The 27,294-nt window shown below is 43.1% G+C and overlaps 1 protein-coding gene across 1 annotated transcript; it reads left to right on the top strand.

Annotated features, from left to right (window-relative positions):
• The first annotated feature begins 8,014 nt into the window (after nt 1–8,014).
• Nucleotides 8,015–10,271, top strand: adra2a (adrenoceptor alpha 2A). Its single transcript, XM_084198127.1, has 2 exons — nt 8,015–8,059; nt 8,203–10,271. The coding sequence occupies exon 2, from the start codon at nt 8,402–8,404 to the stop codon at nt 9,713–9,715; it is 1,314 nt and encodes a 437-aa protein (XP_084054253.1). The 5' UTR covers nt 8,015–8,059; nt 8,203–8,401; the 3' UTR covers nt 9,716–10,271.
• Nucleotides 10,272–27,294: the final 17,023 nt, after the last annotated feature.

The raw sequence follows: 27,294 nt of genomic DNA on the forward strand, positions 1-27,294 counted from the left end.
GATTTGTGTTATCGTGAGGTTTGAGGTTAAAGAACAAAGGTCTAATGTTGATGTTTTTAATTTCACATTAATATGTAAAAAAATAGTGCCTATATGTCCAGGATGGTCCACTGGTTTTCCGACGCTCTAAACACAATTGACCATGAATATTATACAAAGGTATAATTTATTTTAACTAATTTTCTTCCTAGAATTATGATTTGTTTAAAAATAAATGTTTTTACATTTATTTTATATTAGTTCTATCATTGTTGGATGACAATGATTTTATAAAAGAAAGCGATAAAGATACAGTATAAATTCGAATCAATGGCTTTCGGAGGTTTTAAAATAAAAAATAAGCAGTAATCTTTAAACAGTAAGCTAGTAATATATAAAATAAATGCGAAATCTTTAATGCTTAAAAAAAGGACTTAGCAAGTTTGACTCAAACCTTTCCAAAATGGGCAGTAATGTTGCCCTCATGTTTAAGATATTCAACTTATTATTTTTTATTTTTTGAAAAAGTATTGAAAACTGTAAAAAGACATAAGTGATCTGTAGTGATTTTTTTATATTCTATAAATACTGATTGTTGCCTTGAGTGCAATTGAGTCATTGTAATGTTAACGTTTTTGCTATATCTTCAGTGTTGGGGCTCCGTTACTGTCATACAACGTGGAAACGATCGACCAACAACAACATATCAGGAACGTTGAAGGAAAGGTGTCAATATAACTAATGACTAACGTTGCCATGGTTACGGTCATTAAGGTATGCCAAAAACATGAATCAAACCCCATAATTGTCATTTTACATCCAGTTTCTTTGACTGCTTTTTAGTACGCTTCTTCACGAGATCTGAAAGTTGAAGTATTGCTCAGCTTCTTTCTTTTTTTTGTCCCACACTGTCCCAGCAATGATGCTGTTCTTATGCACTTTCTAAATGACATTGGCATCATCCTCTTTTAACAATGACAATATCCTTATCTCCATGGTTACGTTGAACTGGGGCATTTTTGTTTCACAGTGAATAAGTATTTTATCTCTTTGAACAGTTTATCATGTACATTTTATAATAGTGTCAAATGAATATTAAGGATGGGATAACAAGCTCAAAAGAAATCTAAACTAGTAAGTATGTGGAGCGTCAAATTCAGACGTTTTGGCTTTTGTTCTTTCAATCTTGATGGAAAATATTAGCTTGAACTGTATATGTCCAATAAGGGCCTGTTGATATGTTTAAAGATGTATTGAAGTACCCCATATCTTGCTCATATGTACTACAAGCTAAATGTTTTGTCAAATTATTGCAATTCATTGAGATCCACATTGTAAAATGTAAATCATTTTCTGTTACTACTTTTTTTTTTTTATGACACTGTATTGGGTTAGTATTATATCACGTGACTGTACATTAAAATCCCAACTAAGGTAAATCAAACCAAAAGCTTTTTTGGTTTTGGAAACAAACGTGTTGCGTCCAAGCTTTGTACTCAATCATCTTTTAGTATTTATTTTTAATCAAGTGTGGGTCTAGTTTTTTGGCAGCAGTTTACGATTAAGGTTTTGATGTGGGTTGTGGACTGGTAAGAAAAAAACTAGGCCTGGGCAGAGCACACACCCGGACAAAATGTATTGCTGCTTCTAATCCTACCAGCAGAACCTGTTGCTGCTTGAAAAATATGCTGTAAACAATTGATGAAGGGGGAGTGAGATCTATCCTAAACAAAAACAACAACATCGATACAGACTCGATACAGAAGACTTGTACAGTAGCTTGGCTGGGAAAATTCATTGACCTCTGAGTTTGGAGTCACATGAGATCTGGTGGTTTTCAAACAGATCAAATTGTTTGGACCGACGTACAACAAGGAAAAACTAAGGTGCATATTTGAGCCTATAACGACGCAGTTACAACACAACTTTTTTTGGAAAGACCAAAAAATGTAAAAAGGGCTTTCTTCTCGTTCACGCTCAAAGAATACCAACAGAGGCATTGCATTCCTGGTTTTATATATTTTTTAAAGCTTCGGAAGAAATGAAAAATAAAAAAACAAATGTACTTTTTGGGGGGAATGGTTGTGTATTTACGTTTTAGCTATAAACAAAATGGAATCATTATGTGAAAATGCCTTCAGTGAGTAGTTAAAAGTGAGATGTGCATTAGGGTATGCAGCGAGAGAAAGGCTGTTATCCTGTATAATGTTGAGTCTTTGTTTTTGTTCATACATTTTAATCTATGTGCCATTTGCGATTGAGGGGTGAATTACTGATGTATGTGTAGAGAACCTGAGACATAATCATTATCGTTCAGAAAAGCATTTATCAAAAACAAGGAATGTAAGTAAAAACATGCTTTTTGAAGAAAAAAATTATAACTTAGTCTAGGTTCGGGGGTGGTCATATTTTGGACTCTTATATCTGAGGTTGATGACGATGAAGAGGTATTGTTCTGATGCATTCTAATGATTTTTCAATTGTCTGATTTCAGTTCATAGAAAGTGTGTAATAATCATGGGCATTTTGTTCCTTTTATCGTCTTTTTTTAATTATTGTAGAAAAATGTCTTGTGTGTCTCAATCCTTTTTCTTGCCTGGCTATGTTGTATAGGAAACCAAGCATGTTGAAAAATAATTTGACATGGTTTTTTGTCTGGGTCGGAACTACGTTGGGGGCAGCGATTCGTTGTATAAGTAACACCAGATAATGTTGCTACTATTTGGTATCTGCAAAGATGTTTCCTGTAGATTTTTTTTGTACATTTCACAGTATCTGAAACATTGTGTAGCCAGCGATGCTTTAGCTACATATTCTTTATCAAGCAGCCTTAACTGTTAAAAACCTTTTTGTTATTTACCCTTCTTTGTGTCTATGGTCTGTGACTGTAGTAGGTAACTTTCACTTTCTGTTCTCTCTTCCTTTCTAGCTCTGTACATGTATATTTTAACCTGACGTGATGATTAATTGACAGTTCACATAAGCACTCTCCAAACTGAATTCTGTGTTCAGTTTCATTATTCTGGAACACTTTGTTAGTGATCAATAGTGAAACAACACAATTCAGTTCGGGTTCCAGGCTAGCTACCCCAAACAATCCCTATACCAGTGCTCTCCAACCCTGTTCTTGGAGCGCCACCATCCTGTAGGCTTTCGCGCCAACCATAATCTAGCGCACCTATGTTCCAGAACTGAAGGTTCTCTTTTCTGTCTAAACCAATATATGAGTACAGTATATGCAGACGTGACTACCTAGACGTGAGTCTGCATTGCTGACTACGGTGGCCACCATTGTACAAGTTGAGGAGTATATAAGATAATTGTTCTTAAAGTTGTGGTGGTAGGGATTGGAAAAATGGTTTCTCTGACATTTTGACATGAGACATGATGACATGACAAATTTATTTTACCTTAACATCATACTTTTCAGTACTGAGACACATGCCTTTACTAAGTATTACTTGGCAAATGAAACGAGAAAAATGATTTGTTTGCTTGGTTGTAAATTACACAATTATTAATCAAAGCCGACCCATTGTAAAGAATTATTCAGACCCCTAAGTTTTGCAAAATGGGGAGAAAACTGCAATGTTTGGTGACGTTCTGCATGTACATATTTTGAACTAATAAACCTATAAACATTTACAAATTGAAGAAAAAAAAAGTGGAAAAAATATAGTATCTTGTAACTTTTTTTTTCTTGTGCTTTCACCAAAAAGTACTGCAAAATGAACATGGTTGGTTGTTGCCAGTCACATTTAGAGAGCAGAACAGAGCTGCCTATGTCCTCAAGTAATTCCTATTTTTGTCTTTGTTGCTTTTTTCCTTCTCTGTAACTGAATTTGTATTGCTTTTAAAAACTCATGAAGCAGCATTTAAGCCAAGAGTCCTGTACAGTTTTACCTTTGACCTTTTAGCAATGATTTGCACAAGCACAGCGAGGGCACAATTTAAAAATCCCAATCATACAGAAGAGAATGGCAATTAGGCTGTTTACACAGGCAGCCCAATTCTGATATTAATTGGTCTTTTGACCAATCACATGAGATCTTTTCACATCAGCTCTTTTTCAGAGCTAATCTGATTGGTCAAAATACCAATTTGTGAAAAAATATCTGCGTCTCAAAGTAAGAGTGCTGATGTAGGATCAGTTTCGCCTTTTAGATCATAATGAATAAGATTTTATGGACAGGTGGGGACCTGATCTTAGATCAGCACTCCTACTGTGAAATGAGTTTTGAACACTGGCCCAGGGTCCCACCTGTCCATGTAATCTTATTCAGTATGATCTAAAGGGCAAAACTGACCCTAGATCAGCAGTCCACCTACTCTGGAACACTTGATACGGTGCCCAGACTTGTTGCCTGAAGCTAAATGAAAAACTAAACTCATATAGGCTTTGGATTGTTGCGATACTGTCTGGGCCCAGAATGTTTTTGGGCTACGTAGATTCTAGAAGCACCTGACTAGCTACATTATCCAGCCCTAGCTATATTGTCTGGCCCTTTTGCTAAGTACATTCAAGATATCTCCCTCTCTGCCTATTATACACAGCAGTATCAGCTGGAGACCTTTGAACAGTATCTTGTGTGTTAGTCAGCAGGGATCCATTTCAATTCGGTAAATTCCTGATGTTTGCTAAAATTCTCATAGAGGAGCATTGAGGGAAATCTGATTTTATTTTATTTTATTGTACTTCTTGACTGAATTGAACATGTAATTGACTCTAATCCTGTTAGTCAGTTAACCCCCCACCCAAAAACAGTTGAAATGTAGTGTTGTGCCTTTTTTAATAAGTTCAGACCTGGGCTGTTCTCTCTCAAATTTATCTTTTGTACCTAGAAAAACTTGTCATTTTTGTGTCATTTGATGTCATTCGAGTGTACAAACTACCATTTTAGAATTTTCTGATGTTTGTATATTACTCCTGTCATGCCTGCACAATGCTTTGGTTTTGATTTTATATTTTGGAGGTTTTCCCACTATTTTGTCAAATTGTGGAATTTGAGCTCTGAAAAAAAATTATAAATGTACTTTTAATCCAATTAATTGTAATGTGCAGTTCATGTTACTTCTTCAATATAAAGAAAATGGTTGCCCTGTCTTGAATTTATAAATGATGTTGTATGGATGTGTTCTTCTTTCAAATGAGAGAATATAACTGACCACTATTTCAGGGACTGTGGCGCAGTTTCCCGGACAAAGATTAAGCCTAGTCCTGGACTAAAAGCTAACTCAATTAGGTTTAATTTGTGTAGGGAAACCATTAGTTCAATGTCTTCCTATTTACTTCACTTATGGCACATGACAGAGTCTGTCCCAAATGGCACGCTATTCCCTATACAGTGCACTGCACTACTTTTGACCAGGGTCCCTAGGGTTATGGTCTAAAGTAGTGCACTATATAGGGAATAGCGTGCCATTTGGGACGTACACATACAGTAAGGTTACCTCGAACTGACCAATGAAAGGTCTAAACAGCAATCGAAGAGCAATAACAGGCACATAGAATATCTGAATGACTAACTCTGTGTAGCGCTGTTGTCGAATGGTAACACTCATGGCACATGGCACATGTACAACTCCCCACGGTTCAATCTCGCATCCACTCATTCTTCTGTACTGATGCTTGCATGCCTCCCACTCTGTTTCCAACCTGTCTAAATAAAGTGCAATTTAACGATATATATAAATAATTACTCATTATATTTATATGGATGGCTACGTCTGAATTTGATTCAATATCACGGTTGATTCATTATGAATAAGTAGATGGATATGGTCTGTGTAATACAACTGGAAATTGTACTTCTCAAACTCGACACACTTCCATTCTATTGCACCTGTACCCAGAGAGACCAATGTACGGCTCTGCCTGTCCCAATACAAGAGCGCCCCCTACTGGATAATTTAAAACATGGTCCCTCACATCTCGACTCCAGTCAACATCAATTACTTTCACCCTTCAACTTCTAAATTTATTTGAATTATAGTCAGATTGAGGATTTTGACTGGGGTTTCAGAATACATTACATTAGACATATTACAGGTGAGGTACGTTTTTTTCTTCTTCTGTCTTGTCGTTTCCCGTTGAAGCCACCACTAGAAAATGGAGAGACAGGAGTTTGGACATTGGTAAAGTATCACAATACTTCATGTGTCATCTGGACTGGCAGTCTGAATTTGGAATTTACTGCATTCAGCACTTAATGATGATGTTGCATCAGAGTACGTTCCAATTTATTGCATTAACTAAATACCTTGCCTAAAGATTTACCTAGGATAGTCCTGTCTTAACCTATTTAAATAATGTCAAATATGTGACACTTTTGCATTAAAAAAATGTTTTATATGGGAGAACAGAAGTTGGAAGCACCTATGGTCATATTAGAAAAGGTTAAAGTTAAAACGCCTAATAGTTAATATTGTTTTCAGTAAAAGCATAGTGTACTATGGGGTATTATTCGATACTTAACGGTAGGTTTTACACTCCTGAATGTCACAACATCAGTGGTGATGGCGCGCCTCAGGCTATTTCTTCCAAAGCGAACCAGAGAGAGACGGTCGGTGGGCGCGGAAGCTTTTTCAGAAGACGATAGGTGTCACTGTATCCTCGCGCTCCATCCGCGCGCAGATGCATGATCCTAGCAGTGATGTTTACTCAAAACACAGAAGTCCGGTGTCATATGATATCACACTAACAACACCTTCCTCCATTCCTCTGCCAACCACACATGATATGGTAGAAAAGCTTTCTAATGGTAGAAGGCTATGTTATTGAAAGCACATGTTCCAAAATGGGAGAGTGGCTAAATTGAGCATAGCCTACCTCTTTTGTGTTATCACTCTTCAAGTTGATCCAATGTAGTCTGTCTCAATAATATATTTTAAAAGTGCAATATGCAGAAACCGCCTCTGCCATTTCCTGGTTGCTAAAATGCTAATAGTTAGCCTAATATCAGTTTATGTGACAAAACAAGCAATTGTACCATCTAAACCGCTATGAAATATATTTTCAATAACCACAAATATTGTATTTTTAGCGGTTTGACGCTGGTGTACAAAACCGAAAATAAAAGACACAAAAACTAAACTTAAGTACAGGAAGCATAGAAATTGCATACAAAGAACAGATCTATCTATCACTTCTTAGACTTGCTTTCCATGAGAATGACAGATCTATAACTCACAGGTCGCCCAAAAAGTTACATATTGCAGCATTAAACAATGGAGATACATAAAACTCCCATTATTAGGATATAGGCTACTTTAAGTGGTGTCCAAATCATATGTTTTTACATGTTATGTGCATACTAAGGAAAGTATTAGACCATTTAAATCATGTGATGTTCTATGCACGAGCCTTTGCAAATGCTTAATAAATAGTGATCCATCAATGAGCCTATTAGGCATCACATGGCTTGACATTGGTTATTTTACCCCATAGGCTAACTATTAAGCTTAGGCTACAGCCAATGTTGACTGGTCAATAGTTTACTGCTTAGTAGGCCTAGCCTATAATTCTCTTACCATTGACTATGACCCCCAGCCCCTTCAGTTTTTTTCTGTAACATTGTAACAGTTTTAGAATGGTTTGTGTGAAAATAAATGGTGCTTAAAGGGGGTGGGCTCGTGAATGGAATGGAGTTAGCGCGCGCCAACTAATAAAAAAAAAAGCCGGTTTAATTTCCACGTGGTGTGGGCTCCGGGTGCTGCTATAGCAACGCAGTACTGGTAGGTTGGGGTTGTAAATAGAGGGCGTGGCGCAGCGGTGCTTGGAGTGGCCAGCAGTAGCATAGTAGGGCGATAGTCTCCACTCACAGAGCCGACGGCAGCAGCAGCAGCAGCAACCACAGGATAACGTGATTACGGCTCTATTAGCGCTCTGCTAGTGAGGATAATTCTGTGGAGAGGAAAACTGACTGTGAAACCTTAGCTCGCGCTCATCCATGGAACACAGAAGCGATGCGCGAGAAGCCAGCTGATTCCCGAGTAACTGACCTGCATAAAGAAGTTACTCGCTGTCCATTCTATTGTCGGGCACTCAAAAGGACCCAAGTGACACAGTACGATGCTTGAGGTAAGAGTTATTTTTAGTGTGTGCCTGCTATATTCTTGGAAAGTATAACTAGAGAGTTATGTTGTATGTGTGTAAATTGACAGTTAAAACATCTCCAGTTTGTTCTTTTAAAAATTCTTACTTCTGCGCCTCCTATTTTTCAGATGAAGTGACAGTCAGCCATATTCAACCTAAACTGTACTTGGTCGACCAACATGCAATGGAGCGAAAAATAAATACACAAATAACAGTGAAGAGTCCCACACCCTCCCTTTCCAGTCTTCCAGCTGCAAACTACACGGTTACCCGGACGACATTTGCTGACCTCACATGATTGGATCCCTGAGGATCTAAGGAGAACCAATGGCGGGGTGGGATAACATGACGAACATGAACAATGAGACTCTTACAAGCGCGACCATCATGAGCAACATGACCAATGAGACCATCCTTGGGGGTCCGCCCTATAGCCTCCAGATCTCATTGCCCCTAACGATCCTGGTCGGGATACTCATCCTATTGACAGTCTTCGGCAACGTCTTAGTGGTCATCGCTGTGTTTACTAGCCGGGCCCTGAAGGCCCCTCAGAACCTCTTCCTGGTTTCGTTGGCGTCGGCTGACATTTTGGTTGCAACCCTGGTCATGCCCTTCTCCCTGGCCAACGAACTCATGGGCTACTGGTACTTTGGTAAAGTCTGGTGCGAGATCTACCTCGCACTGGACGTTCTCTTCTGTACGGCGTCCATCGCCCACCTGTGCGCCATTAGTCTGGACAGGTACTGGTCAATCACCCAGGCCATCGAGTACAACCTGAAACGGACGCCGCGCAGGATCAAGTGCATCATCGTCATCGTGTGGGTCATCGCCGCGGTTATCTCGTTCCCGCCCCTCATCACCATGGAGAAGGAGAGCGATAAAGAGGAGGGGCCAGTGTGTAAGATCAACGAAGACAAATGGTACATGATCTCGTCCAGTATCGGCTCGTTCTTCGTGCCCTGCGTCATCATGATCCTCGTTTACATCCGGATCTATCAGATCGCTAAGAAACGGACGCGGGCGCCACTGGTCGACCGGAAACCCAAAAGGGTGGCCGCAGCATCGCCTGTGACGGGCAAGAAGGAGAACGGGGCTGGGGGGGTCGGATGTGACCAACACGCTTGTCACGAAAAGCTCAACGGAGAGCAAAGAGAGGGGGATGAACACAGAGGAGAGGAGGAGAAAGAAGGAGAGATAAACGGCGTGGACATGGAGGACTCCTCATCCTCTGACCACCAGGTCAACAACCCCTGTTCTATCAAGAAGAAGAAACACACGGCTAAAACCAAACTGAGCCAGATCAAACCAGGAGTGGACCACCCAGCGTTGCCCAAACTGGTGGTGAGACAGAGCTCTAAGGGGAGTCGATGGAAGGGGAGACAGAACAGAGAGAAACGGTTCACCTTCGTCTTGGCTGTGGTCATTGGAGTTTTTGTCATTTGCTGGTTCCCCTTCTTCTTTACCTACACTCTGAAGGCGCTCTGTGACTCGTGTTACATACCTGACACACTGTTTAAATTCTTCTTCTGGTTCGGCTACTGTAACAGTTCAGCCAACCCTATTATCTATACAATCTTCAACAATGACTTCCGAAGGTCTTTTAAAAAGATCCTATGCAGGGATAACCGAAGATTGGTATGATTGGACTTGGGACTTTTAGTTGTTTACATGTTTTTTTAAATAAATAGTTATTGTGCATGGTCGGATCCGTGGCTTTAAACAAATAATGTACCTACCTGTGGCAAAACATCTAAATGTATTATGTTGCAAAGGCTTTTGGGGGAAAGACTAAAACCTACTACAGTACGTGCAGTAAAAGCATTGAAATGTGGTTTTTCAAAAGGTCGGCCACACTACGCCACACCACAGCTTGGAAACAAACTATCCTGTGAATACAGACTTTTAAAAAAGCTCAACCATTCCAGCCCCGTTCATCCAACATTCAACCAATGTTTTTCTACAGTTTTGTGAATGTTTGAATCACAACATTGGATAAACGTGGTCAGGAATATGATAATATATGTAGTATTTTCTGATGTTATGTTGATATGATGTTGAAATAATTGTGTCTTTCTGAGCCACCTCGTGTATTCTATTTCATCGTTATTGAAACACACTGCCATTTTATATGGTATCAAGTTACAACTGGGAATATGGGTTACCATAGTTATGGTAAGAATAAACATCTCTCAATGGCCATTGTTCTGGTTTCTGAACTCTTTTAGGAAGGTCAACTCTGTGAGATGACAGCATCACAATATTATGCGTGGTCACACATACACACACACACACCCACATACACACACACACAGCAGTGTTACTTCTGATGAAAATAATAATAATGTCTCAAATTCATGTCTAGGGAGAGAACACAGACAATAGGAAAGGGAGAAAGAAGTGAGATAGATCATTGTTCATGAATGTGCTTCAGACACTGTGCTTCACTGTGAGGCCAGGGAATATGGGTTGTCATTTCAGAAGTAGTGCACTGTATAAGGAATATAGTTCCATTTTGAACATAGCCTAGCAGCTGTAATCAAAGGCAGAATGTTAATTCCCAGTCTGTTCAGCCTGGCACACACACATCCACCGGTAGTTAGGCAGTTATGAGAGCAGGTCTCATTCGTGTTGCAGAGTAACGGTTCATTTAGAGTTCCACGTACTGCCGCCTCACGCATCATTAAACCCAGGACGTGGAGCTAGCTGGCTCATCAAACCAGAACCTGATAGACTGGTCATGGGTAGAACACACACACACACTCACAAACACACACACACACTCTCTCTCTCTCTCTCTCTCTCTCTCTCTCTCTCTCTCTAACTACTGAGCTCACATCTAAAGAAGACATCAAATGATAGTAAGTCTTACCCTAGCTATGAATGTTAGTCTAGCCCTAGTTATAAATGTTAGTTTAGCCCTAGCTATTCATTAATCTAGCCCTAGCTATGAATGTTAGTCTAGACCTAGTTATACATGTTAGTCTAACCCTAGCTATGAATGTTAATCTAATCCTAGCTACAAATGTTAGTCTAGCCTTAGTTATAAATGTTAGGTTAGACCTAGTTATAAATGTTAGGTTAGATCTAGTTATAAATGTTAGGTTACATTTACATTTACATTTGAGTCATTTAGCAGACGCTCTTATCCAGAGCGACTTACAGTTAGTATCATGAGGTTAGACCTAGTTATAAATGTTAGGTTAGACCTAGTCATAAATGTTAGGTTAGACCTAGTCATAAATGTTAGGTTAGACCTAGTTATAAATGTTAGGTTAGACCTAGTCATAAATGTTAGGTTAGACCTAGTCATAAATGTTAGGTTGGACCTAGTTATAAATGTTAGGTTAGACCTAGCTCATAGAGGAGCACAGCATGGTTTTTAAATGCCAACATCGTCTGTGTGAAGATATTGTCTACCTGCCCTCATTTTCAGGCCGTGAAAAAGACCATAGACTTTATTTGTAGATTTTTTATTCAAAACAAACCACCAAGCTCTGTGTGCGTTCACTTGGGCCACATAACAAGAACCTCATATGAATCAGCTCAACTAACAGGTCAGCTGGTAAGTCTACAGCCCTCCCTTCACACACACACACATACATGCACACACGCACGCACGTGCTCGCACACACACGCATGCACACACACTCACACACATCCCTCATGGAAATAGATCAACAGACCTGAGTGCTCATTTGTCACCAAGGCCCAACCAACCAAAAGACAGGAATACATGTCACCCACTTTCCTGCCATCTCGGACATATCAATTGAAGTTAGGATGAGGTGCTGTCGAGCTGGAATCACATTTGATCTGACTGCCTCACTGTTGATATCATAAAACCATATAGGGGAGGAGGGAAATGGTGATGAATCCAACACACCCATGTATTATTCTGACCCCCAGTGCACTTTCAGGAAAAAACATCCGCTTTTTCAAGTGGCCTACCCAACCATACCCAACAATATCATCGTGGCAGAATAGGGCAATATGATTATGGGCATTGTGAAAGGTGTGGTGACGCATTACTCTTCTTGGTTAAAAAAAACTAAAAACAGAGAGAGAAAGAGATACAGTATTGTATTGTATTTGGCTACCTATGTTTTCCACACTGAGATTGTAGTCTATGTATTGGTAGAATGCCAAAAATATAGTTGATGATTAATCTTACTTAATACCTGTTATCCACTCCTTGTCACGATCGTCGGGAACAGAGGACCAAGGCGCAGCGTTGCAGGCAAACATACTCTTTAATTAGAGACACGATCAAAACAATAAACGATACGTGACAGTTCACGGTCTAACATAAACAGACTTGAAACAAGATCCCACAAACACAAATGGGAAACATACAGTTTAAATATGGCTCCCAATCAGAGACAACCAACGACAGCTGACACTCGTTGCCTCTGACTGGGAGCCACTCAGGCCAACATAGAAATACACATACCAGATAAACAAATGAAATGCACACCCTGGCTCAACATACAAGTGTCCCCAGAGCCAGGGCGTGACAGTACCCCCCCCCCTAAAGGCGCGGACTCCGACCGCGCCCACCAAACACCACAGGGGAGGGACCGGGTGGGCACTCCGCTTAGGCGGCGGATCCGGCTCCGGGCCTGATCCCCGCTCCCTCTCCAACCCCCCAAAGTACCCCTGGTCCGGTCTGGCCCCGCTGGCCGGAGCTGGACTGCACACTGGTGGAGCGGATTGCTCTAGCTCCGGCGTGAAGCATCTGACCGGTGCCGGACCAGCCACCGGTGGAACAGGCACGGGCCGTGCCGGACTGACGACGCACACCACTGACTTGGTGCGGGGAGCAGGAGCGGGCCGCGCCGGGCTGACGAAACGCACCACTGACTTGATGCGGGGAGCAGGAACGGGCCGAGCCGGGCTGACGAAGCGCACCACTGACTTGGTGCGGGGAGCAGGAACGGGCCGAGCCGGGCTGACGACGCACACCACTGGCTTGGTGTGGGGAGCAGGAGCGGTCCGAGCCGGGCTGACGAAGCGCACCACTGACTTGGTGCGGGGAGCAGGAACGGGCCGAGCCGGGCTGACGAAGCGCACCACTGACTTGGTGCGGGGAGCAGGAACGGGCCGAGCCGGGCTGACGAAGCGCACCACTGACTTGGTGCGGGGAGCAGGAACGGGCCGAGCCGGGCTGACGAAGCGCCCCACTGACCTGGTGCGGGGAGCAGGAACAGGCCGGACCGTACTGGGGACACACACCACTGGTCCTACGCCGGGATCTGGAATGGGCCGGACCGGACTGGTAACACACCCCAGTACCTCTCGCCGTGCCTCTACACCTTCCACCCCCTCTTCGACCAGTGGCCCCCGTAACCTGGCGGCCTCCTCTGCCAACCCGCTGGGCCGCTCTGCCGCGGTCTCCTGCTGGCCCGTCGTCCACGGCGTTAGCCCCCCCCTAAAAATTTTCTGGGCGTCTCTCCTACCCGTGGACCAGGTCTCCATGTCCCTCGCCAGCCTTTCGCCCTTCTGCCACAATGTCAAGCCCTTCTCTTCCTCACCCGGCTTGACCCAGTCGAGGAGGCGAAGGAGATCTGCTAGAGATCTCCCTGGCGATGGCTCCTGGACACGCTGCTTGGTCAAATCTTGGTGGTTTCTTCTGTCACGATCGTCTACCAGAGAGGAGGACCAAGGCGCAGCGTTGCAGGCAAACATACTCTTTAATTAGAGACACGATCAAAACAATAAACGATACGTGACAGTTCACGGTCTAACATAAACAGACTTGAAACAAGATCCCACAAACACAAATGGGAAACAGACAGTTTAAATATGGCTCCCAATCAGAGACAACCAACGACAGCTGACACTCGTTGCCTCTGACTGGGAGCCACTCAGGCCAACATAGAAATACACATACCAGATAAACAAATGAAATGCACACCCTGGCTCAACATACAAGTGTCCCCAGAGCCAGGGCGTGACACTCCTAGTGGGCCTAACTGGTTAAAATGACATCAACTTAATAGCTATTATTAAATATGTTAGCTTAATAACTGCAAAAATCTATTTTGTCAACGCGTGCTGTAGGTGGGTGCAGTGGTGGAATCAAACGCAGGACACCGACGGATAGTCCAACAGACTTTAGTAATCGCCAAACACGGAAATAGGACAACTCTTGCCCGAAGGCGAAATACGCACGTAGGCGCACAAAACAAAAGCGCACAAAACAGGTGCGTAATACTCCAACGCAGTGGAGGGAAGCTCAACCGAGCGAAATACAAGAATTAAGCCCTACACACGACTGACCAAAATCAATAACACACAACACTAGACAAACACAACGAGAAACTTATAGAACACTAATTAGGCTAAACGAGAACAGGTGTGACAACAAACAGACAAAACCAAACGAACATGAAACATACAACGGTGGCAGCTAGTATTCCGGAGACAACGAACGCCGAAGCCTGCCCGAACAAGGGAGAGAGGCAGCCTCGGCCGAAACCGTGACATATTTGCTATTAGTGCTGTTAGTACACTGAGATTGTAGCCTAGAGGTTGGACATACCAGCAATAGTTCATGATTAACCTTAATAATAATCTCCATGACAACTACATGATAATAAAAAAAAAATATATATATATTTAGCCTTTATTTAACTAGGCAAGTCAGTTAATAACAAATTATTATTTACAATGACGGAAGCTACTGTATACTAGGCTGGGTGAACACATAAAACTATTATTAACTATAACTAGAATAATCTATTTGATAACTAGTACACAGACTGTATGTCCAACACATGATGGACATGCAGTTGAAGTCGGAAGTTTACATACACTTAGGTTAGACTCATTAAAAGCCGTTTTTCAACCACTCCACAAATTTCTTGTTAACAAACTATAGTTTTGGCAAGTCGGTTAGGACATCTACTTTGTGCATGACACAAGTAATTTTTCCAACAATTGTTTACAGACAGATTATTTCACTTATAAGTCACTGTATCACAATTCCAGTGGGTCAGACGTTTACATACACTAAGTTGACTGTGCCTTTAAACAGCTTGGAAAATTCCAGAAAATTATGTCATGGCTTTAGAAGCTTCTGATAGGCTAATTTACATCATTTGAGTCAATTGGAGGTGTACCTGTGGAAGTATTTCAAGGCCTACCTTGCCTGACATCATCGGAAAATCAAAAGAAATCAGCCAAATAATTGTAGACCTCCACAAGTCTGGTTCATCCTTGGGAGCAATTTCCAAACGCCTGAAGGTACCACGTTCATATGTACAAACAATAGTACGCAAGTATAAACACCATGGGACCACGCAGCCGTCATACCGCTCAGGAAGGAGACGTGTTCTGTCTCCTAGAGATTAACGTACTTTGGTGCGAAAAGTGCAAATCAATCCCAGAACAACAGCAAAGGACCTTGTGAAGATGCTGGAGGAAACAGGTACAAAAGTATCTATTTCCACAGTAAAATGAGTATATATCGACATAACCTGAAAGGTCGCTCAGCAAGGAAAAAGCCACTGCTCCAAAACCGCCATAAAAAAGCCAGACTTCGGTTTGCAACTACACATGGGGACAAAGATCGTACTTTTTTGAGAAATGTCCTCTGGTCTGATGAAATAAAAATAGAACTGTTTGGCCATAATGACCATCGTTATGTTTGGAGGAAAAAGGGGGTTGCTTGCAAGCCGAAGAACACCATCCCAACCGTGAAGCACAGGGGTGGCAGCATCATGCTGTGGGGCTGCTTTGCTGCAGGAGGGACTGGTGCACTTCACAAAATAGATGGCATGATGAGGAAGGAAAATTATGTGGATATATTGAAGCAACATCTCAAGACATCAGTCAGGAAGTTAAAGCTTGGTCGCAAATGGGTCTTCCAAATGGACAATGACCCCAAGCATACTTCCAAAGTTGTGGCAAAATGGCTTAAGGACAACAAAGTCAAGATGTTGGAGTGGCCATCACAAAGCCCTGACCTCAATCCTATAGAAAATTTGTGGGCAGAACTGAAAAAGCGTGTGCGAGCAAGGAGGCCTACAATCCTGACTCATTTACACCAGCTCTGTCAGGAGGAATGGGCCAACATTCACCCAACTTATTGTGGGAAGCTTGTGGAAGGCTACCTGAAACGTTTGACACAATTTAAAGGCAATGCTACCAAATACTAATTGAGTGTATGTAAACTTCTGACCCACTGGGAATGTGATGAAAGAAATAAAAGCTGAAATAAATAATTATCTCTACTATTATTCTGACATTTTACATTCTTAAAATAAAGTGGTGATCCTAACTGACCTAAGACAGGGAATTTTTACTAGGATTAAATGTCAGGAATTGTGAAAAACTGAGTTTAAATGTATTTGGCTAAGGTGGATGTAAACTTCCAACTTCAACTGTATGCCAACACCAGTTTATGGATAACCTTAATAATAATCTTAATAATCTCTTTGATAAATACAGGTAAATGCCAAAATAAAGGAAACACGTGAGTAAATGAGGGATACAAAGTATATTGAAAGCAGGTGCTTCCACACAGGTGTGGTTTTCTGAGTTAATTGATCAATTAACATCCCATCATGCTTAGGGTCATGTATAAAAATGCCAATTATTTTGGCTACCATGGTTAGAAGAAGAAATCTCAGTGACTTTGAAAGAGGGGTCTCAAAGGAGCGTAGGAGGTTTAAAGTGTGTGTGTGTGTCTCAGTCACCAGATCTCAACCCAATTTAACACTTATGGAAGATTCTGGAATGTTGCCTGAGACAGCGTTTTCCACCACCATCAACAAAATACCAAACGATGGAATTTCTCATGGAAGAATGGTGTTGCATCCCTCCAATAGAGTTCCAGACACTTGTAGAATCTATGCCAAGGTGCATTGAAGCTGTTCTGGCGGGTCGTGGTGGCCCAACGCCCTTAATACACTTCATGTTGGTGTTTCCTTTATTTTGGCAGTTACCTGTATATGATAGTACTATAGAAATATTTTAAATGAATAGATCTGTCTATTTCTATGGATAGTACTGTATTAGGCTGGGTGTATTGTATACCAGGATGACAAATTCCCTAAAAACAGATTTCCCCGAAAACAATTTGGGTAGACAATCTATTTTCCAGAGCTCATTATGACCGAACGCAATTATCTCTCATCCTCTCACAGACAAATAGAGGACATTTGGGGATTTGATTATTGAACCTTCCTGCCATTCTGAAACACACAAAGGCGCACATGCACGCATGCATACACACAGACACAAACTCTAAACAGACACACACATACACACACACACTCAACCGTGTCAGGCTCTCTCTCATTTTCTCTCTCTTTTTTCTCTCCTCTCTCTCTCTATCTCTCATTCTCTCTCTCTCCCTCTGTACCATCGATGGAAACCACAAGGTTTACTGTTCACTCTGATACAAGACACACAATTTATGTTTTCGGTCGCTCACAGTCGCATTAATGAGGCTTTAACAGAAGACAGCAAAGACACACACACACACACACACACACACACACACACACACACACACACACACACACAGTCTAGAGTATATTATGTAATAGTGTGTAATACTGATATAGTAATGATAGATGATTATAACAGTTATATTAAGACCCATTCCTAATGGTGCTCTCTGACCCAGTGTTCTGTGTGTTCCGACGTTCATTTCTCACTGTATGAGGGCAGACAGTATAAAGACTGTTGTACAGGAGAGACAGAGTTTCATTGTGTTCTCTCCCTAAACGTGAATTTGAGATGTTATTATTATGTTAATCTGAAGTAACACTGCTGTGTGTGTGTGTGTGTGTGTGTGTGTGTGTGTGTGTGTGTATAGGAGTGTGTGTGTGTGTGTGTGTGTGTGTGTGTGTGTGTGTATAGGAGTGTGTGTGTGTGTGTGTGTGTGTGTGTGTGTGTGTGTGTGTGTGTGTGTGTGTGTGTGTGTGTGTGACCACGCATAATATTGTGATGCTGTCGTCTCACAGAGTTGACCTTCCTAAAAGAGTTCAGAAACCAGAACAATGGCCATTGAGAGATGTTTATTCTTAACACAACCATGGTAACCCATACTCCCTGTAACTTGATATCAGGAGGGACTGAGCTTCACCATAATCAAGACAGGCAAGTGTGCATGCACAAACACTCTCTCTCTCTCTCTCTCTCTCTTTTCATCTCTCTCTACCCCACTTGCTCTCTCTCTCTCTCTCTCTCTCTCTCTCTCTCTCTCTCTCTCTCTCTCTCTCTCTCTCTCTCTCTCTCTCACATACACACACAGTAGAGAGCTGGAGTGGGCTGTTTCTAGTGTCTCTAATCTTCTATCCTGTGGGTGGTGATGGACAGCTTGTGGGTGTGTGAAGGAGATTAGACCTAAGTACTCTGCTGTTTGGCAGTCTGTAATGGCCTTGAACATAAACTGACATTTTGTTAGCCGTAAACCCATATCCTCATAGTCTTGTACAAAGAAGACTTTTAGATTTTCAAACTTGATTCAAGTAGTGATAGAGTAGAGTTTGGGTGTTCTCTATAAAAACGTTTTTATGAAAGCAGGGCGTGATGGTTTAATACAAGTAAGCCCATGTCCTTGAAGTCTTGAATGAGCAGTCTGTGATAGCTTGATGGTATAAATGGCCATTTTGAAAGTAGCAGTGTGATGTCATAGTCGTGTACAAAAGTGTTTTGGGTATTTTCTATGAAAGCATCTCTAATATGTTTGTAGTAAAAATCAGAGTAAGGATCAGTGTCCGTCTGGCTGAAAAGAGCCCAATATGCCTCCATCCACAGAAACTGGAGCAGGCCCGTATCCACAAAGCATCTCAGAATAGGAATGCTGATCTAGGATCTGTCCATATACAGTGCATTCGGATAGTATTCAGACCCCTTGACTTTTTCCATAGTTTGTTACGTTACAGCCTTATTCTAAAATGGATCACATAGTTTTTCCCCCTTCATCAATCTACATACAATACCACGTATTTACAAAGCAAAAACAGGTTTTTAGAATTGTTTGCCCATAAAAAACGGAAATATTACACATTTACATAAGTACTTTGTTGAAGCACCTTTTGCAGCGATTACAGCCTGGAGTCTTCTTGGGTAGGATGCTACAAGCTTGGCACACCTGTATTTGGGGAGTTTCTCCCATTCTTCTCTGAAGATCCTCTCAAGCTCTGTCAGGTTGGATGGGGAGCGTTGCTGCACAGCTATTTTCCAGTCTCTCTAGAGATGTTAGATCGGGTTCAAGTCCGGGCTCTGGCTGGGCCACTCAAGGACATTCGGAGACTTGTCCTGAAGCCACTCCTGGTTGTCTTGGCTGTGTGCTTAGGGTTGTTGTCCTGTTGGAAGGTGAACCTTCGTCCCAGCCTGAGGTCCTGAGCACTCTGGAGCAGGTTTTCATCAAGGATCTCTCTGTACTTTGCTCCGTTCATCTTTCCCTCGATCCTGACTAGTCTCACAGTCCATGCCGCTTAAAAACATCCCCACAGCATGATGCTGCCACCACCATACTTCACCGTAGGGATGGTGCCAGGTTTCCACCAGACGTGACTCTTGGCATTCAGGCTAAAGAGTTCAATCTTGGTTTCATCAGACCAGAGAATCTTGTTTCTCATGGTCTGAGAGTCCTTTAGGTGCCTTTTGGCAAACTCCAAGCAGGCAGTCATGTGCCTTTTACTGAGGAGTGGCTTCCGTCTGGCCACTCTACCATAAAGGCCTGATTGGTGGAGTGCTGCAGAGATGGTTGTCCTTCTGGAAGGTTCTCCCATCTCCACAGAGGAACTCTGGAGCTCTGTCAGAGTGACCATCAGGTTCTCGGACACCTCCCTGACCAAGGCCCTTCTCCCCCGATTGCTCTGTTTGGCCAGGCGGCCAGCGCTAGGAAGAGTCTTGGTGGTTCCAAACTTCTTCCATTTAAGAATGATGGAGGCCACTGTGTTCTTGGGGACCTTCATGTTGCAGACCTTTTTTGGTACCCTTCCCCAGATCTGTGCCTCGACACAATCGTGTCTCAGCGCTCCTTCGACCTCATGGCTTGGTTTTTGCTCTGACATGCACTGTCAACTGTGGGACCTCATATAGACAGGTGTGTGCCTTTCCAAATCATGTCCAATCAATTGAATTTACCACAGGTGTACTCCAATCAAGTTGTAGAAACATCTCACGGATGATCAATGGAAACAGGATGCAACTGAGCTCAATTTCCAGTCTCATAGCAAAGGGTTTGAATACTTATGTAAATAAGGTATTTCTTTGTTTTATTTTTTATAAATGTGCAGAAATTTCTACGAACCTGTTTTCGTGTTGTCATTACGGGGGATTGTGGGTAGATTGATGAGGGAAAATTTTCATTTAATCCATTTTAGAATAAGGCTGTAACGTAACAAAATGTGGAAAAAGTCAAGGGGGTCTGAATACTTTCCGAATGCACTGTAATATTATTCATTATGACCTAAAAGGCTAAACTGATCCTAGATCAGCACTCCTACTCTGAGACACTGTGGATACAGGCCCTGGTCTCTCTTGTAGCTCCACTGCTATGGTCGTCTTATGATGAACACAGAGGTGGTGAACAGTAGGGGGTAAAGGCTCTCTGATTAGCAATAACCTGAGCAAATACATTGACAGGAAGCAGTGTTGCCAAATATGAATCCCAATAGGCAGACTATTATATGTGTCAGCCATCTAGTATGGTGGGAAATGAAGACAGCAGCTGACAGTTTATGATAAGGCTGAGGGCTGGTGGCAGAGTTAGAGAGACAAGGAGAAAGGAAATGAATGACAATTCACTAGTTAAAGGACCAGTTTAGAATATCTATTGAGGAAATGGAATGGATGTGATAATGAGGATTCAGGAAGGGAATGAGAATGGGATGGATGAAGCAGAGGGCTGCAGATGAAGGATCCAGAGGGTTGACTCTGTAGAGCAGGGTTCTTCAATTCCAGTCCTGGAGGGCCGAAACACTTCTGTTTTTTATTTCTACCTGGTAGTTAATTGCACTCACCTGGTGTCCCAGGTCTGAAATAGCCCCTGATTAGAAGGAGAGGATGAAAAACAGAGGTGTTTCGGCCCTCCAGGACCGGAATTGAAGAACCCTGCTGTAGAGTTTGGCTCGGAGTCTCAGGTAGACATCACCGTCAGGCCGTGGTAGTTAGGCTGCTGTGGTGATGGAAATCCCCCAAGACATCCTCGGAAGAACCTTAGAGATACTAGCTAGAAGCAAAACCTTAATCAGGCTTGTAACGCGCAATGTCATGCAACGCAACATGCACTGCAGACCAAGAGGAGGAATGTTAGTTTGGTAAGGTTTAAGTAGGGTGGCAGTGGTGATTAAGGAGAGTGAGGACAAGTGTGGAGGCTGATTAGACATGAGTTACAGCTGATGCTTGTTGAGGAGCCACGTTCAAGGCAACTAGTTAAAGTGATGCAAACAGGCGTGGAGGCTGATTGGCAATTAGTAGCAGCTGTTGCTTGTTGAGTTGCTAGGGAGCTGCGTTCAAGGCAACTAGTTAAAGTGTTCCATTCAAGTCTGGTCCTCTTGCCTACATTTTAGTTAATTCTTAACACCATATAGAGCAGGGGTGTCCAACTCATTCCAAGGAGGGCTGAGTGTCTGTGTTTTTTTGGTTTTTCCTTTCAATTAAGACCTAGACAACCAGGTGAGGGGAGTTCCTTACTAATTAGTGACCTTAATTCATCAATCAAGTGCAAGGATGGAGCGAAAACCCGCAGACACTCGGCCCTCCGTGGAATGACTTTGACACGTGATATAGAGCAATTCTTATAACCTACGAGGTCCGGAGCCTGCTGGTTTTCTGTTCTACCTAATAATTTATTGCACACACCTGGTGTCCCAGGTCTAAATCAGTCCCTGATTAGAGGGGACCAATGAAAAAAGGCAGTGGAACTGGCTTCCAGGTCCAGAGTTGAGTTTGAAGGATGTATATATATATATATATATATATATATATATATATATATATATATATATATATATATATATATATAGAGAGAGAGAGAGAGAGAGAGAGAGAGAGAGAGAGAGAGAGAGAGAGAGAGAGAGAGAGAGAGAGAGAGAGAGAGAGAGAGAGAGAGAGAGAGAGAGAGAGAGAGAGAGAGAGAGAGAGAGAGAATGGGAAAGAGAGAGGGAAAGTGAGACAACAGGAAAGGGAGAGAACTGTAAACTCTCAGGCTGAAATTGTTTTGCCCAAAAAATCAGAGTTCCTTCACATAATTCAAACTAGACCCAAAGAGGTTTAGGTTCACAGCCAACAGGTGTGTATGTGTGTGTGTGTGTGTGTGTGTGCGTACATGTGCTTGCATTGAAATTCCTGGCTATCCCTGTCCACAACGCCCTAGCAAAATTAAAACTTACCGCTCACTGTTGCCCCTAGTGGCCGATTTCCATGTAATCTCCCGACGTCCTTAGGCATGGATGGACGTCGAATACTGACTTGTATCGCGGGCTACCTGGCTGGGACAGATACCACCAGGAAGCATCGCTGTGTAATTTTATTGGGGTTAAATGTAGTGGTGTTATCTTTCATATTGGAACCTGACACCTTGATTCTGTATCGGTTATGTTGTGAGAGGACGGTTTCTTATCAAAGATACAGCTCTTGTACTTCCTAATGAGATGCAATGTGATCATAACTCATGGCAATCTCCTGTTTCACACACACACACACACACACACACACACACACACACACACACACACACACACACACACACACACACACACACAGTGACGTATTACTCATTGTAATGTCGCATTTCCTGACGTATAGCTGAACACTCCTGTCCGGTGACACAGTCCGTCTCTGTCCTATTCAGACACAGTCGGCAGATTTACCACGGTAACCCTTCCTCTCTGTCCGTTGGCTCATAATGAGACTATACACCAGTAGCGCTCCAGTCTCCAGCAGAAACAGACTGGCCGTAGGGCAGTTCGGCAAATGCCAGATGGGCTGGTCCATTGTTAGCCGAGTGGGCCTGTCTAAATAGTTTTTTCTTGAGCAGACTTGTCATTATTTGGCTAAAACTGGGGGCCTTGAAGAAAACAATGGGCCGGTGTTGCGGCCTCAAGGAACACAATGGGCCGGTGTGTTAGAAATGCCCAGGCCTATTTCTGGTCCTAGTCTGTCCCTGGTCTCCAGCCCATGCAGCATTATATTAGATGATATTATACAAATCTCTCCTGTCATTCTCTCTCCGCAGTCTCTGTGGGGTTTTTCATTACTGGTAGCTGCTAAACGAGAATGCTAGAAATTAATGGAATGCCTTCTTATTCTATTAGAACCCAATGGCCTGTGGAAAGTAGTGGGGGGGGGGACACATACACACACACACACACACCACTCCCCTCTGTCATCGCAATGCGTCATTAGAAGTTTTATACATTTGTACATTTCTAGAAAAAATCATGCCGGTGATTCATAAATGCAGCTTTTTTAACACAACTGCATTTTTCTATTAGTATCTCGTTGTAGCCGGAACCCTGAGGGAGGGAGGGATGTGTGTGTTAATGTGTGTGACGAACAACCATCAGCCAGGAGCAGAGAGCTCTTAATGGGATGAGATGAATGAAACAGATATTGTGAAGTGGCAAACAGATATTGGAGAGGCAAACAGACATTGGAGAGGGCCAAGCGTGTCATGATGAATGTATTTTTCGACAAATTAGATATTTTCACTCATCTTTGGTTAAAAAAGGTTTACTAGTTTAAAACTTGTTCTATTTGAACTGACACCGTATTTTTTGTGCACGTTATGGGGAATAGGGTGCATTATATAGGGAACAGGGTGTTATTTGGGGTGCTTCCTCGAATGCAATTCAGGCCCCTAGTCTAGATCAATATACAGTAGGAGGAAGATAGCCTTACTGTCATAGTCCGACTTACTAACTGTATGTCAGTTGGGATAGTGCCTTCAGTGCAGGTTGGGCCCTAGCCTGTCAGAGATGTCTTCATGGTTCTGTTCACAGTACAACAGTGCAGGTTGGGCCCTAGCCTGTCAGAGATGTCGAGCTCCTGAGTGGCGCAGTGGTCTAAGGCACTGCATCGCAGTGCTAACTGTGCCACTAGAGATCCTGGTTCGAATCCAGGCTCTGTCGCAGCCGGCCGCGACCGGGAGACTCATGGGCGGCGCACAATTGGCCCAGCGTCGTCCAGGGTAGGGGAGGGAATGGCCGGCAGGGATGTAGCTCAGTTGATAGAGCATGGCGTTTGCAACGCCAGGGTTGTGGGTTTGATTCCCATGGGGGGCCAGTATAAAAAAAAATATGTATTCACTAACTGTAAGTCGCTCTGGAAAAGAGCGTCTGCTAAATGACGTAAATGTAATGTCTTCATGGTTCTGTTCACAGTACAACAGGAGGAGGATACTAGAGGATAGCCTTCCTGTCACATCCTGGGATTTACCACTCATCTGTCTGAAGGGGGGCTCCAGTCTCTCACTCATTCAATTACCACTGTTTTATGACTGGCAGACCATCCAGAGAGCCCACGCATGCACACACACACACACACACACACACACACACACACACTCAACATCCCCCAGAGTAAACACAGTAATCTCTGCTCAATCAAACATGGCCACAGGGCCTAATCCAGATCAGATAACTCACAGTCCTGAAGATGCCATGCTGCCAGGCAGTCCCCACTCCCCACCTTTATTGGTCTGTTTGGGTTTTTACAGAAAATAGCAAATAACTGAGTCTGTCTGGTCTCTCTACCTGCTGCTGCCATAACACATCACAACACAACAAAACAATCCAATAAATTGGTCTGTTTTTTCCACTCTTTTTCTCCTGGCTGTCAATGTGGGAAAGAGCTGTTCGGTTGTTCATTGATAATCTGTTTATCACTATGTGTCCAAGTAATCAGCCACTACCAAACATAACATCATGTAATGTTCTACCATCTATGTAGGAGATGAGGACAAAACAACAATCGTGATATTGATGATTTCTCAGACTCTTTTATTTGTATTTTCTGGCTGTCATTGTAGAAAGAGCTGTTTGTCTGTTCTTCGATAAACTCTACTAAACTTTTTATTGTTAGTCCAAGCAATCACACATTACAAACATCTCGTAGACCATCTATGTTGGAGATTAGAACAAAACAACAATTATCACTGTCTAGGCTTCTCCTTATTGGTTCAATGAATCTCAATGACAGGGTGGTGATGATCATAACAATCCCATTCCACACCTTGCAATAACCCTGATGTAATGTTGGCGCTCTGAGACATCCTCCTCCGGGAGGCTCTGCAAACCTAAGAAGGATGCCGGCAATTGAACCTCTGTCAGTTGCCTGACTGCCTCTAATTTCAACCATTTGAAGCATATCTGTAATCATTTCCTGCTGCATTACCTTCGGAGTGTGTGTGTGTGTGGGGGTGAGGGGTGGGGTGGGGTGGTTGTGCGTGTGTCTGTCTCCAAGGATGAGGAGCTTCTGAAAGAACAGATACTCGTTATCGCTTATCTCCTCAAGCGCTGCCGCGCCGACACCAGCCGGTGACGACGGTGGCAGGCCTGCATAGCCTACAGTACAGCCTTGCGTCCCACTCTCTCTTCCATGTTTTTGTGGTTTTATTGAATGGATAGGGCAGTGAAAAGAAGACAGGAAAGGTATGAAGTGCGAGACAGAAGGGGAGTGCGTAGGGTTTGAACCCATGCCAACTCAGGCCAATCAGCCTCCTGTCCAGGGGGTGTACTTATACACTGCTTAAAAAAATTAAGGGAACACTAAAATAACACATCCTAGATCTGAATGAATGAAATAATCTTATTAAATACTTTTTTCTTTACATAGTTGAATGTGCTGACAACAAAATCACACAAAAATTATCAATGGAAATCAAATGTATCAACCCATGGAGGTCTGGATTTGGAGTCACCCTCAAAATTAAAGTGGAAAACCACACTACAGGCTGATCCAACTTTTATGTAATGTCCTTAAAACAAGTCAAAATGAGGCTCAGTAGTGTGTGTGGCCTCCACGTGCCTGTATGACCTCCCTACAACGCCTGGGCATGCTCCTGATGAGGTGGCGGATGGTCTCCTGAGGGATCTCCTCCCAGACCTGGACTAAAGCATCCGCCAACTCCTGGACAGTCTGTGGTGCAACGTGGCATTGGTGGATGGAGCGAGACATGATGTCCCAGATGTGCTCAATTGGATTCAGGTCTGGGGAACGGGCGGTCCATAGCATCAATGCCTTCCTCTAGCAGGAACTGCTGACACACTCCAGCCACATGAGGTCTAGCATTGTCTTGCATTAGGAGGAACCCAGGGCCAACCGCACCAGCATCTGGTCTCACAAGGGGTCTGAGGATCTCATCTCGGTACCTAATGGCAGTCAGGCTACCTCTGGCGAGCACATGGAGGGCTGTGCGAAGAAATGCCACCCCACACCATGACTGACCTACCGCCAAACCGGTCATGCCGGAGGATGTTGCAGGCAGCAGAACGTTCTCCATGGCGTCTCCAGACTCTGTCACGTCTGTCACGTGTTCAGTGTGAACCTGCTTTCATCTGTGAAGAGCACAGGGCGCCAGTGGTGAATTTGGCAATCTTGGTGTTCTCTGACAAATGCCAAACGTCCTGCACGGTGTTGGGCTGTAAGCACAACCCCCACCTGTGGATGTTGGGCCCTCATACCACCCTCATGGAGTCTGTTTCTGACCGTTTGAGCAGAAACATGCACATTTGTGGCCTGCTGGAGGTCATTTTGTAGGGCTCTGGCAGTGCTCCTCCTGCTCCTCCTTGCACAAAGGCGGAGGTAGCAGTCCTGCTGCTGGGTTGTTGCCCTCCTACGGCCTCCTCCACGTCTCCTGATGTACTGGCCTGTCTCCTGGTAGCGCCTCCATGCTCTGGACACTACGCTGACAGACATAGCAAACCTTCTTGCCACAGCTCGCATTGATGTGCCATCCTGGATGAGCTGCACTACCTGAGCCACTTGTGTGGGTTGTAGACTCCGTCTCATGCTACCACTAGAGTGAAAGCACCGCCAGGAAGCATCAGCCAGGAAGCATAGGAACTGGGAAGTGGTCTGTGGTCACCACCTGCAAAACCTGTCCTTTATTGGGGGTGTCTTGCTAATTGCCTATAATTTCCACCTGTTGTCTATTCCATTTGCACAACAGCATGTGAAATGTATTGTCAGTCAGTGTTGCTTCCTAAGTGGACAGTTTGATTTCACAGAAGTGTGATTGACTTGGAGTTACA

This window comes from Coregonus lavaretus, assembly GCF_964263955.1.
Source record: "Coregonus lavaretus genome assembly, contig: HAP1_SCAFFOLD_679, whole genome shotgun sequence".
In the NCBI taxonomy this organism is placed as follows: Eukaryota; Metazoa; Chordata; class Actinopteri; order Salmoniformes; family Salmonidae; genus Coregonus; species Coregonus lavaretus.

Excerpts from the sequence above, each read along its gene's own strand:
- adra2a (XM_084198127.1), top strand. The coding sequence starts at position 8,402 with ATGGCGGGGTGGGATAACATGACGAACATGAACAATGAGACTCTTACA.